At 37.7% G+C, this 13,649-nt stretch overlaps 1 protein-coding gene across 1 annotated transcript; it reads right to left on the bottom strand.

Moving 5' to 3' along the window:
• Positions 1–166: 166 nt before the first annotated feature.
• trpa1a (transient receptor potential cation channel, subfamily A, member 1a) lies at positions 167–9,386 on the bottom strand. The gene is made up of 24 exons (XM_051865356.1): positions 9,196–9,386; positions 9,001–9,109; positions 8,768–8,913; positions 8,543–8,679; positions 8,394–8,442; positions 8,206–8,305; positions 7,140–7,240; positions 6,794–6,963; positions 6,475–6,639; positions 6,226–6,340; positions 5,247–5,413; positions 5,079–5,169; positions 4,935–4,994; positions 4,763–4,861; positions 4,193–4,263; positions 3,951–4,104; positions 3,756–3,845; positions 2,723–2,892; positions 2,501–2,630; positions 2,206–2,388; positions 2,049–2,117; positions 1,851–1,955; positions 1,423–1,532; positions 167–463 (listed from the first exon to the last, which is right to left on the bottom strand). The coding sequence occupies exons 1-24, from the start codon at positions 9,256–9,258 to the stop codon at positions 247–249; spliced, it is 2,871 nt and encodes a 956-aa protein (XP_051721316.1). The 5' UTR covers positions 9,259–9,386; the 3' UTR covers positions 167–246.
• Positions 9,387–13,649: the final 4,263 nt, after the last annotated feature.

The raw sequence follows: 13,649 nt of genomic DNA, 5'->3' as shown, positions 1-13,649 counted from the left end.
ATTTGCATGATCCACACAATTTATTAATGAATGAACAACCAATTTGCATTGCTTTTTCAGTAATAAAAACAGGTTTTACCTTTGGTTGAATTTATAGTAATAATGACCCAATGGAGACACAATACTAGATGCTTGGTATCTGGTTTTAGCCTTGATTGTTGTACAGAAGCAAGGTATTAATAGGAAATATTAGCCATGTCATCACAGTTTATGAGTAAATACAACAATTCCGTTGAAACATGACGTTCATGACGTTTTTACAAAATTGCAGAGTCCCTTCTTTCTGGCGGTCACTGCCCTGAGCAGCGGACCCCATTTGCTCCTGGTGAGGAGTTTCTCTTTCAGCTCCTGAAAGACTGGGGGTCCGTCATGTTCTTCGGCCTCTGAGCTGATCTCCATCTTCTGCACTATGAGCTTTAGCAGGCTGTGTTGCTTTTCCACAGTGTCCGATATCTCCTTCAGCCTGAGAGATTACACAGCACATGGTCTGACATGAAGGGCTATTGGGTTTAATTCAGGACTTTGAATTGAATCACTTAAAGGGTTAGTTCACCCAAAAATGAAAATTATCCCATGATTTACAGCCATCCTAGGTGGTGTTCTTTCAGACGAACACAATCGGAGATATTTTTAAAAATATCCTGGCTTCGCCAAGTGGGGGCACATTTTGAAGCCAAAAAAAGAGCATCCATCCATCATTAAAGTAATCCACATGGCTCCAGGGGGTTAATAAAGGCCTTCTGAAGCGATGTGTGTTTGCAAGAAAAATATCCACATTTAAAACTTTATTAACTGTAACAACTAGCTTCCAGCAGACGGCCATACGCATCAATTTATGGTGAAAGAGTAACCCCTGACCCGACGCATGACGCAATGACGAACGCGGAAGTGCAGAGGAGAGAGCAAAACAAAACACCGGTCATGGATTAGAAGCCTAAAATGATCATTTTTAAAGAGAAATGTTGAAGGATTTCGATATAAGAGAAGAGGAGCTCGAGTTTGTTGCACAGCCCTATTTGTTTAAACCACGAGAGGCATCTACTGTAAGCTTACGATACTCCTACATCCTATGTCGTACACGCGCCAGGGGGTTACTCATTTGGTATAAATCAACTTGCGTAGTTTGGTCGTCCACCTACGTATATAAAGTTTTAAATATGGATATTTTTCTTACAAAAACGCATCGCTTTGCTTCAAAAGGCCTTTATTAACCCCATGGAGCCGTATGGATTATTTTTTATAATGGATAGATGAATTTTTTGGGGCTTCAAAATCTGCCCCCCCCCCCTTCACTACCTAGGAACACCACCTAGGATGGCTGTAAATCATTGGATAATTTTCATTTTTGGGTGAACTATCCCTTTAAGTTTGTCTAATTAAGTTCAGTTAAACATTGTTTATTATTTGTCAGATTGGTGTTACCTGTATTTCTGTTTGGTTAGCTCCCGTTCCAGTGGAGTTAACTGGTGGATGGTGGGACTAAGACGGGTCCTGGACTTCCTCACCTCATTCCCACCGAAAAACCATCTTTTCTGTTCACAAGCACATTAAATCAGCTCTAATAACTGTTGGAAATTGCATTCACCAAGGTTGAACTATAATGTTTTTTTAACCAAAAATATTAAGCATTTTTACAGAGAATGCTTTATGGAGCTGTTCAAAAAGCCCTAATTTGTATTCGAATTCAAAATTACTCAACTGCACTGTGTTTGTAAACTAGAGAAACATGTTGGAGTTTGCTACCATTCCAAGGCATTTATTGGTTTACAATCTACTGCACAATTATCAGAGTTGCTTTGCCCTTTGAAAGATCAATATAATCTTATCAATATCATGTTAGGCTGTCAGACCTTTCCACTGAAGCATCTGTTTGGGAATTCTTTGATGGAGACCTGGTCCACCCGCTTCATAAACCAATAGGGAAGCCTCTCCTCCAGATGAGTGTGAAGTTCAATCTGTGGAGTAGATTGACAGTAAACCATTGTTTATAGGGAGAAATATTTTATTCTTTTTATTAGGACACAATATTAAGAGTTGTGCGGAATCACCTGCATTGCAATCCTCTTTAAACATGCGTTTGTCTGAACCTCTGCTATGTCACCAACAGCCAAACCGATCTAAACTCAAAATACATTGTTTGATTGGAATCTGACATACTGGATTGTAGTTTTATTTTTAATTCAGACTGTTTTCTTTTGGACTTACCAGAAGGTTCATGAGAAGAATAGGCACGAGTAAGACAAACCAAATAAAGATGGCCAATGTCAAGTTAGGAAAAGGAAGGTCTCCTTGCAGGTAGGGTTTCAAGAAATTGTCCTGGTAGTTGATTTCTCCAACCATCATGACAAAGGTTTGCAGCAGTGACAGGAACATCCTTCCAAAATGTTGCTGTAAAATAAATTCATATTTTAAATGGAGCTTTAAAGCATTAAAGCTAGTTTTCCTAAATCTATGTTAGTCATATTAATCATTTTACGTTTAACAACACTCATATACTCACCTGTTCGATCATCAAGGCATAGAAGGACAAAGCAAATCCCAATATCAAGTAGAAGAACAACACGATAATGCTCAGCAGTGTCCGTGAGATCTCCCGAAACATTACCACATATATACCAATCCGTTCAAACCTACAACCATGAGAGATTACAGATGATAAGTCCTTAAAAGGCTTCTGTTACATAATTCTGTTCTATGGATGTATTGTCATTCAGTCCAATACCGTTGAAGATAGAGGAGGAGATTTATCCAGGAGGCCAGAGCTGCCAGTGCTCCAGCTTGCCAGTGCCAGGAACTCTTCGCATTCATCAGCAACGGCACCACGAACACCAGAGAACAGATCGCAGCGGCCCAGTCCATGTAGTTAGAAAAATCTCGCAAATAATTCACCCGCTTCCAAAGGCAAGCCACAGTTAAAATGATTAGGCATACTTGAACTTTCAAGATCAAAATCTTTTGAAATGGATAGAATGGAGAGATTTAAGTCCAGCGGTCAGAGGAGTCAAGGGAAGATGAGCCTCCTCTGCTCTGTTTATCATATTAGATACATTTGAGTGTGTTGAAAATGATGTTATAAAGTTACTCTGTGTGTTCGCTCGGTGGCTGCTGTGAGACACTGTTGCACACTGCAGTAAGCTAGATCGATTTTAGAATATCATATTAAATGCTGGATGGCTTGTGTTGATAAATGGCATGCAATTCATTTTAAAACGTATTGTATGATGAAGAAAATTCTGTATTACTGTTACTAAAAACAAAGCTGCATCTGATTATGCTATGTTAGCTACTTCACAAAATAGTGTTTTTTTCTGAGGCATGGTAAAGTATGATACTCACAAAAAATCAAGAAAATTAGATTTAAACAATAAGACTAAACGTGTTGAGCTATATAACAATGATTAATTTTCTGTCTATAAATATATCAAAACAGTTGTTCCCTTGCCTATTAAACATGTAAATATTAAAGCGTCTTTGGTGTTTCCTTGGTTTCTACAAAATAAAACCGGAAAACGAGGGTAACGCGGATATGACGCAATTGACAGGCGACTCCTCACACGTCCCGGAGCCTTGGTTAAAACTGCAATTTTCTCATGATTTACAAATAGTTGCAAACATTTGGGATATTGTAAGTACTCAAGTGAACAAAATATATAACACTGGTCTAGTGGTTTTTGGATATTTTACTGCAAAATTCTTACATATTGCACCTTTAATACAGGTAAGGTTGGCAATATTAAGTGCAGCGTAAAACAAACCTGTTGAAACATTTGCAGGATCTCTTTCCCAACTGCATACATGTTCATAGTAAGAACCAGCAGCATGCATGCTGTTGTTATATAGGACTGCTGTGTAAAGCAAAGAGAATTTGCATCATTTTTTTTTCTTGATCCATACAGTATCATAACATACTATACCTCAATTTTTTGATGAATTCCCTTAGTATATTGTACCTTGTACAAGGACGTGCAGACCATGTTGACTGATGTGACATTTCTTGCAGTGACCAATGTGGGCTTCAGGTTCACAATGAGATAAGTTAAAGGAAACACCCCCAGCGCATACACAGTCATATTGAGCAGATGTGCTTTGATCCCATAGGCATTCCTGTAGAAAAAAAAGGGTTACAAAAGCTCAGGATGTTTGTTGAGACATCAAACATGCCAAATTCAGGTTTTAGCAATAGGTAACTCACCATTTCATCTCCAAATATTTCTTGCAGACTGGATGGGTCAGCAAGCTGACACGATTAAAATTCGCCATAGACTGTAGGGGAGACGTTTTTTGAACATGCCCATTCACAATGAACTATATATATATATATATATATATATATATATAAATTCTGAACAAAATTGTTTCTTTAAACAAAAATCAGTATTTAGTGTGACCATGTCTCCTGGACTTCCATTTTCTCAAAGAAGGAAACTCTGAGAAACTTCTCATCATATTTTGAAAGTTTTCTTGGCCTTCCAATCCTTTTCTATTCAATTTAGGTTTAAGCGAGCCCGGTTTCTGCTATTGCTCAAGTGTAAGGGGAGGTCACTAAATACTTACCACTTTAGCCTATAAAAGCTGTTTTTTTGTGTGTGTGATTTTTTTTTTTTTGTTTGTTTTTTAATATTGCATTCAAATGTACTATATTTACTGGTTATGTTCTAATAAAGAGACTGATAAATAATTATATATGTTCATTATATCATTGCTAAAACAACATCTAATGGTGTCCTAAGACTTTTGCACAATACTGTATATATGTACCTACATTTAGTGCACTGAGAGGTTTGTAGGTGTTGTCTTTTTCCATGCCATCTTTTTTAAGATTTTGCAGTGGATGCTGAAGCCACCTGAAGTTGTACTCAATCTGGTGAACATACAAGGTGTTAGTTGAAGAGGATCAATGTTACTTTAAACATTCAGTACGAAAGGAAACTTACATAGTAATTGGTGCTGTTCACATCTTCCTCTGATTCCCTTATGCAAGTGTCTAGAAGATGCTGGGGAAATTGCATTGCTTTGCTGGTTAGAGTGTTAACCCTTAAATTTAAATGTCAGGCTTAAGCAACAGTAACAACTCTCACTTTAAAGGACTCTGGAAGAAACTCAATCATGTCCATGACAATGCAGCGTTTTGTTGAGTTTGGTTTGTACGATGTCATCGCTTCTTCACATCTGTATTCAACAAAGATAAGATAAATTAAGAAACTGGAAAAGACATTTCTAACATTTATAAAAATGGTCAAGCTGACCTGTCACTCTCAATCACAGTGTTGGTGACCTCCTTCCTCCCATTATGTACAGCCTCGTGCAAGAAAGAGGCATCATTCTTATTGAGGATGATCTTGGCCCCTCTGCATAACAGAAGTCTTACGGCTGCCACATGACCTGCTCTAGCAGCCAGATGCAGTGCTGTGTTCTAAAAGAGATTCAGAGCAACATGATTAATAATATATTCAATGTAAGTGTTCCCAAAATCGTTATGTTAAAAATGTTTTTGAAAGAAGTCAATTATGCTCCCCATTCTGATAAAAAAAATACAGAAAAACAGTAATATTGTGAAATATTATTACAATTTAAAATAATTGTTTTCTATTTGAATATATTTTAAAATGTCATTTGGAATGTCAAAATGGAAAGGTCACGCGTGACGTAGGCAGAAGTACTGAGCAAGCGTTTACAAGTTTTACGATTTTGAAGTTGGAGGAGAAAATGAGTTTTTCGCCCTACCGCGGTACTTCCACCTATGTCACGCGTGACCTTTCCAACGTGATTACGTAATGCGTGGCGCATCGCAGAGCAGTGCAAGACAAGCATTTGTGGTTAAAAAGTATATAATTTTTCTTTTTTTCTTTTTTTTTTAGAAAATAGGCGATCATTTCGCTGGATAAGACCTTTATTCCTCGGCTGAGATTGTGTAGAGCCTTCTGAAGCTACACTGAAACTGCAATTTGGACCTTTATTGGTAGCCATTGAAGTCCAATATATGGAGAAAAATCCTGGAATGTTTTCCTCAAAAACCATAATTTCTTTTTGACTGTAGAAAGACATAAACATCTTGGATGACATGGGGGTGAGCAAATTATTATGAAATTTTAATTCTGAAGTGAACTAATCCTTTAAAGGTAATGGTCTCAGACTTTTGGACCCCAGTGAATTTAAAAAAAAAAAAAAAATCAGTAGCTATGACCAAGTTGTGTCATAATAGTTTTAGCAAATTAGACAGACTACCCCATCTCCATCAGTTTTGTTTAGAAGTTTGATGTTAGATGTCAGCAAAGTGTCCATGGTCTGAGTGTATCCTTCAGATGCAGCATGATGCAGACAAGACCATCCTCTATAGTCACTAAACAAAAATATACATGAAAATAGTATAGTTTTACGTTGCTCATTAGGATCATGTTGAAACTGTGTAAAGCAGGGTTGTTGTTGAATTCGATTTTACTCTGGACAAAAAGTGAATTGTGCAATCACTTGTACCTGTGAAACAGCGCCCCCTTGCGTAGGAGAAGCTCAACTACTTTAACGTGACCTCCACGAGAGGCCATATGCAGAGGTGTCAGTCCTTTCTCATCCCCCTCATTCAGCAGTCTGGTGTCTGTCACCATCTCCAGAAGCCTGTGGCACGTGTTGATCCTCCCAAATCTCAAAAGATACAGAAAACGATGCACATAACTACAAGTATTATACTGTATGTAAATGCAGCTTTACTTCAGTTTGTTGAGAAGATTGGCAAATGCAAATGCTCTTTACTGTTTTCTTATTGCCATTCTGAATCTCACAATGACAACAGACTTACTCGGCCGCAAAATGAAGTGCAGATTTCTTCTGTTTAGACTTTTGGTCCAGCGAAACCTCTAATCCCAGCATGTTCTTCACAGACTCTGGTATTCCCAGTCTACAGGCGTAATGGAGGGGAGTACAGCCCTCAATATCCTCATCATTGAGGAGCTCTCTCACACTCTCATGCTGTGGATAAACCAAAAGAGCCTTTCGGTGAACTTCACAGTCTTCAAACTTTTTTTAGTGACACTAACAGTAGAGGGCAGCAGTGACTTTTCCTTTAGGATCCCTATAAGGAAGCTGTGGGAATGAGAACTACAGTGACAGATGGGTACAGTCTCTTAAAGCCCTGTACGTTTTACCTGCAGTACCTCTGTAGGCAGGTTTTTCAGACCCCTGGGCTGCAGGATGGCCAGATGCAGGAAGTTGCATCCAGATTTGTCTTTTTTCTTCAGATCAGCCCCTAAAAACAAACAGATTCCTCAGTTAGTAAGCATTATTCTTATTTAGACTATTATAATAAATAATATTGTTAGACAGTAGTTCTAAACCTGGGGCCTCGGACTATTTTCAGCTTATGAATGAAAACTTTGTAGCGTGCCTGCGATCCAATTAATCGCAATAAGCTTTGTGCTTTGTTACTTTTGATATGAAACAAAGTCTCGGATTTCAAATTCTGTCTATTTTGTTACAAAATTCAAACAATAAATACTGTTTTGGCGCTCTTTAATGTGGTGTGACAGATCGCTGTAGTGCCTTAGTTCAAGCAAAGCAGCAGCACGGAGCACACATGAGCGGATCATCTCTGCTGCTTTACTACTAGTTACAGCACGAAATAAACATGAATAAACATCGGAAAGTATGCTGAAAGATACAGTACAACTTACCAAAATCCGTATCACGTCTCATGTAGTCGCTCAATCAGTGTTTCAACCGCAAATAAATTTTATTTTATTCTGTTTTATTTAATTGAAGTTTTACTTAACCTGTTCTTCAATATTTAATGTTTAAATAAATATGTAATGTTTTTATGACAACCACTATTTAAATGTTTATATTTCAAAAAACAAGTAGAAACATAAATATGTCATTTAAAAAGTTATTACTATAATGTTGGTAATATAAGAAACTAAGGAGCCTATACTAATTAGTTAATTTTAAGCTTTAATTTTATAGTAAAGTACCAACTGGGGTTTCCTGTATAGTTTACAGCATTAATTGAGAGATTTTTTTTTCTTGAGAAAATTTGCCATGTACTATATTGATACATACTCCAATTAATCAATACTGAATTGAAATCTGAACTAATTCGAACTTGTGAATTGAAATTTGTGTCAATACCCAGCTCTTATTATTGTTATTATTATTTTTATTATTTATAAATAATAATGAAATACTGTATTATTAATATTCATTTATTAAGGTTACCATGGGAGAGGAGCAGACTGACAGTTCTCCATGCTCCGCAACTTGTTGCCAGAAGGAGTGGAGAATGGCCTTTGCAGTCAACAAAGTCAATGTCAGCACCCTGAAACAATAATGACTGGGTTTACAGTAACTGTCAGGATATCAAGTATAAGCATAGTTTATTCGTTTAACAACTGCGCTTGCCATACCTGTGATATAAGGTACTCGGAGAGTTCAAAGTGATCAAAAATCGCTGCTCTGCAAATGAAAAATAAACAAGAGGAGGTCAGTTATGTTAGTTTGTTTAGTCTTGTTTAGACTTGTTTAGTCTGTAAAGCTGTCTGTGAAGATGAAGTACTTATGTAGAGGTGTCTGGTTGGCCCCATCAGTGATGTTGATAAGGTCACACACTTTATGGTAAGCTGAGAGCATGACTTTAACAACCTCAATGGCACCTTGACTACATGCAAAGTGGAGAGCAGTGGATTTATCACACTGTAAAGAGAAAAAGATATGTTACAAATGAAAATATGCAATTAGAATTAATTCTTTGTTGGTATTCATGACAAGATTATCTTTTTACCTGCTGCTGATCAATTTTTGCTCCATATGCAATGCAGAGTTTAATGATGTCAAGATTCCCTCCACGTACAGCCAGGTGGAGTGGACTGCTGCAAGATTTATCCACGTAGTTTACATGGTTGTCAATGGACAGACCGACTTCTTCTCCTGTGAAAAATGAGAAATACAAGACACTCGATTTTTAGGCTCAAAGTACTAATATAATGTTTCAGGTTCAGTGATACAACATCTCACCTTTCAGAAGAATGACCTCCATGGATTTCTTAGCTCCAGCAAAAGCAGCAGCATGAATTGGAAAATGTCCAAGTTTGTTCTGACGACAGAACTTTGCACCATGTTTGTACTGAAGAGAGGGGTTACAATGATTATTATTATTAAATTACATTAAAAAACAATGATGGGTGGGATTTTAAATCAAAATCAACTTACCAATATGACCAGAGCCTCATGGTTATCCAAAGAAGCAGCTAAAATAACAGGGGTGTTTCCCATGTCTCCTTCCAGGTTCACATCAGTTTGTTTATGTGAGACAAGTTGCTGTGTAAACCCAAAAGAATAATCATGTTATTTACATGGAGAGAATACATAATAGGCTATGTTTCTTCCAATGACTAGGAGCATTTGTGTTTGAAGATCCTATGTGCAGAATGACCCACTTCTACCACAAAATTTTTGCCCAGGCTGACTGCCATATGTAGCGGTGCCTGCTGGCTGTTATTTAGGATGTTAGGATCTGCTCCCAGAGTCAGCAGCACAGAGCAGCTCCCTGGCTGGTCCTTCTGCACGGCCCAGTGAAGAGGTGTATTCCCCTCCTCATCTCTGGCATTGAGCTCTGCAGTGTCAAAAATGTTTTTTTATTTTTGTTTTATTTACAGCAACAGATATTTTATTTTTTATTTTCATTAATTCAAGCTAAAATAAATGACTGAAGGTGGTTCTGTTACCTTGTTGTCCAGTGACCTGCACAATAAGTCTGATTATGCGAAAGTATCCCTTGGATGAGGCGTAGTGCAGTGGGCTGGCACCGATGTGGTCACGTATGTCCAAGTACTTGGAGTGCTTCTCCAGAGCAACTGCGTTTCCTTGCTTTGCCCACTGAAACCAACAGAGTTTAAAATTCAGCCATGAGGAACATTAAACCACCTGCACAAGCTGTCATCTCACAATATCAGACAGGGGAAACTAAACCCAACTCAAATGCATGGCACAGAATTTTCTCTTTCTGAAAAGTTATAAAATATTTTGTTACATTTTATGTACGCACTATCTTATGGAAGCTTGTTTCCACCACTAAATAAAAACCTGACCTTTTTCTCACAATTTCGAGTTTACAACTTGCAATTCTGACTTTTTTCAGAATTGTGAGGTAAACTCACAATGGCGAGTTATAAAGTACAATTCTGAGGGGGAAAAGTCTGATTTTTTTTCTCAAAACAATTCTGACTTTATATCACGCAATTCTGACTTTATAACTCGCAATTCTGACTTCATAACACGCAACTGCGACTTTATTTTTCAACGCGGAAGTAAGGTGTTTTCTGTGAATGTGCGAGACTTCCGATTTATTAGCCGCTATAGGGAAATAACGAGAAGAATATCAAAGTGCAGTAAACTGTAAAGACTGTTTGCTCTACAAACCAGCGTGTTAATAATTAAGACAATACATTAAAATAATATGGTAAGAAATACCAGTTTGCAATATCAAGCAGCATAACGAGCCCTTTTGTACAGCTAAAAATAACTGGAAGCGAGACCGGAAGCCGGGCACATTAAAATTACAAATGGCCGCGCCCGCTCTTACCTGAAAAATAATGTGGATACCATTTAAAAGTTTGAGGTCAGTATGTTTTTTTTTAAGAAATGAATACTTTTGTTCACATTAAATTGCAAAAACGTTTTCCACAAAAATGTTATGCAGCACAGAACTGTGATTTGTAATAATAAGAAATGTTTCTTGAGCTGCATGAATATTTCTGAATGACACTGAAGTCTGAAGTATTGGCTGCTGAATATTCCACTTTGCCAACACAGAAATAAATTACATTACATTTTAAAATATATTAAAATAGACGAGTTTAAATTGTAATAATATTTCACAATTTTACTGTATTTTTGATCAAATAATTGCAGCCTTGTTGAGCAAAATTAGAGCAGAGTACCTCAAACACATTTGCAGATATCTGGTTGTTCTCGTCCCCATCCATGACACTGTCGAATGACTGCTGTCTAGATTTTGACTCCGTTTCGGAGATGTGTGTCATTTCTACACCTTTTTTAATCATCCTCCAAGTGGACCATGGAAAGCAAGAGGAAAATTTGTCCTTTATTCTTATAATGTTAGCCTTTAAAAAAAACAAAAAAAACCAATATTGCCTGATTGCCTTTCAAACACACAACTTTGAACTAAACAGATATAAACAACACAGAAAGAAGATGACATTGAAGAGGCTTTTGATGAGGCCCATTCTTACCCATTTGGATTCTCCTCTATATTGGCTTGGTTGTGGATTCTTTGCTATTAGTGAGAGGGTTTTTATAGTGTGGTTAGATGTGTCCTGATTATCAGATTACACTGTTTCACTGAGAGAGAGAGGGATAGAGCCTTTACTATTTTTCTGATGCAACCAGCCGGTTCCTAATGAGACTTACTGGGCACTTAGAAAAAGGCAAATATGTATGTTTATGGATGCTGAGAATCAAGTTCCACTAGATACATTACATTATGAAGTTTTATGTATTAGATGATATAATTGTGATTCTGTATAATACATATTATAATTATATTTTATTTACATCAACCTTCTTTTTTACAGCTAATTCAATAAATGAAGCATTACTTGTGAAATTTTGTAATATCAATCAAGGATTTAGGAGTTAAAAGGTTACATATTAGCATCAGAGTGGTCCGTTTCATGTCTAAGATCATTTCCTGTGGGGACTACAGAGGCATAAACCCCCTGATTGTGTTCATGGGCCATTACTGCTCATGAAGCATTATTTGTAAGCAGTGGGACTTACTGGAGCATCACTAGCTACACAATATAATAGTGTCTCCAAATAAAATATGCCAAAAACTTGTTTTATTCAAACATTTCGTTTGGAGCAGAACCAAATCAAATGAGGATTATTTTTGTTATTACCATGTCTAATCTAATTACGAGCCTATGACATATAGTAACATGTAGATGTTTGCTTTACAGGGTTAGTTCACCTAAAAATGAAAATTTTGTCATTAATTACACACCCTCATGTCGTTCCAGACCTGTTCATCTTCGGAACACAAATATTGATATTTTTAGTTAAATCTGAGAGCTTTCTGTCCCTCCATAGACAGCTACGCAATTGCAACTTTGACGCTTCAAAAAGTTTATAAAGAGATCGGAAAACTAATCCATATGAATTGAGTGGTTTAGTCCAAATTTTCTGAAGAGACTCGAATGCTCTTTGTGATAAACAGATTTAATTTAGGCTTTTACTCGCACATATAAACATTGATCAGCGAACATAAGCAGAAGCTCAACCGAACCTGAATGACATGCAAGAACAAACCTCTTCCAGAAGCTCTTGAGACTATCTGCTCTAAGCTTTCATCAAAAAGATCTTCATTTGCATTCCAAAGATGAACAAAAGTCTTGCGGGTTTGGAATGACATGAGGGTGAGTAATTAATGACAGAATTTTCATTTTTGGGTGAACTAATCCTTTAACTAGAGACACTAAGTCATAAAATGTTTTTGAATTTTAAAACCATATTGGAGGTTTCTGATATCTGTAATGATTTGAAGATACATTTTAAACATAATAAACATTTAAGCAACAGACATATTGTAATTTCCATCTCATGACTGCACATTTCTATCTACCATAGTTCCTTTAGTTCCTACTATACTCAAGATTTAAAAGTATTGTAAAACCTTTTACTAAAAATTCAAAGTTGATGTGTTAGAAGCAGGAAAAAGGGCAAACTTAATGATTTGAACGAGTTTGACAAGGGCCAAATTGTGATGGCTAGACGACTGGGTCAGAGCATCTCCAAAGCTGCAGCTCTTGTGGGGTGTTCCCGGTCTGCAGTGGTCAGTATCTATCAAAAGTGGTCCAAGGAAGGAACAGTGGTGAACCGGCGACAGGGTCATGGGCGGCCAAGGCTCATTGATGCACAAGGGGAGCAAAGGCTGGCCCGTGTGGTCCGATCCAACAGACAGGCTACTGTAGCTCAAATTGCTCAAGAAGTTAATGCTGGTTCTGATAAAAAGATATCAGAATACACAGTGCATCGCAGTTTGTTGTGTATGGGGCTGCACAGCCGCAGACCAGTCAGGATGCCCATGCTGACCCCTGTCCACCGCCGAAAGCACCAACAGTGGGCATGTGAGCATCAGAACTGGACCATGGAGCAATGGAAGAAGGTGGCCTGGTCTGATAAATCACGTTTTCTTTTACATCACATGGATGGCTGGGTGCGTGTGCGTTGCTTACCTGGGGAACACATGGCACCAGGATGCACTATGGGAAGAAGGCAAGCCGGCGGAGGCAGTGTGATGCTTTGGGCAATCTTCTGCTGGGAAACCTTGGGTCCTGCCATCCATGTGGATGTTACTTTGACACGTACCACCTACAAGCATTGTTGCAGACCATGTACACCTTTTCATGGAAATGTTATTTCCTGGTGGCTGTGGCCTCTTTCAGCAGGATAATGCGCCCTGCCACAAAGCAAAATGGTTCAGGAATAGTTTGAGGAGCACAACAAAGAGTTTGAGGTGTTGACTTGGCCTCCAAATTCCCCAGATCTCAATCCAATTGAGCATCTGTGGGATGTGCTGAACAAACATTTCCTTCAAAAATATATTACATTTCCAAGAATGAAAGGCATATTTGTGTTATATT

The sequence above is a fragment of the Ctenopharyngodon idella genome, chromosome 2, assembly GCF_019924925.1.
Source record: "Ctenopharyngodon idella isolate HZGC_01 chromosome 2, HZGC01, whole genome shotgun sequence".
Lineage (NCBI taxonomy): Eukaryota > Metazoa > Chordata > Actinopteri > Cypriniformes > Xenocyprididae > Ctenopharyngodon > Ctenopharyngodon idella.
This window is presented reverse-complemented; position numbering and strand designations above follow the sequence as displayed.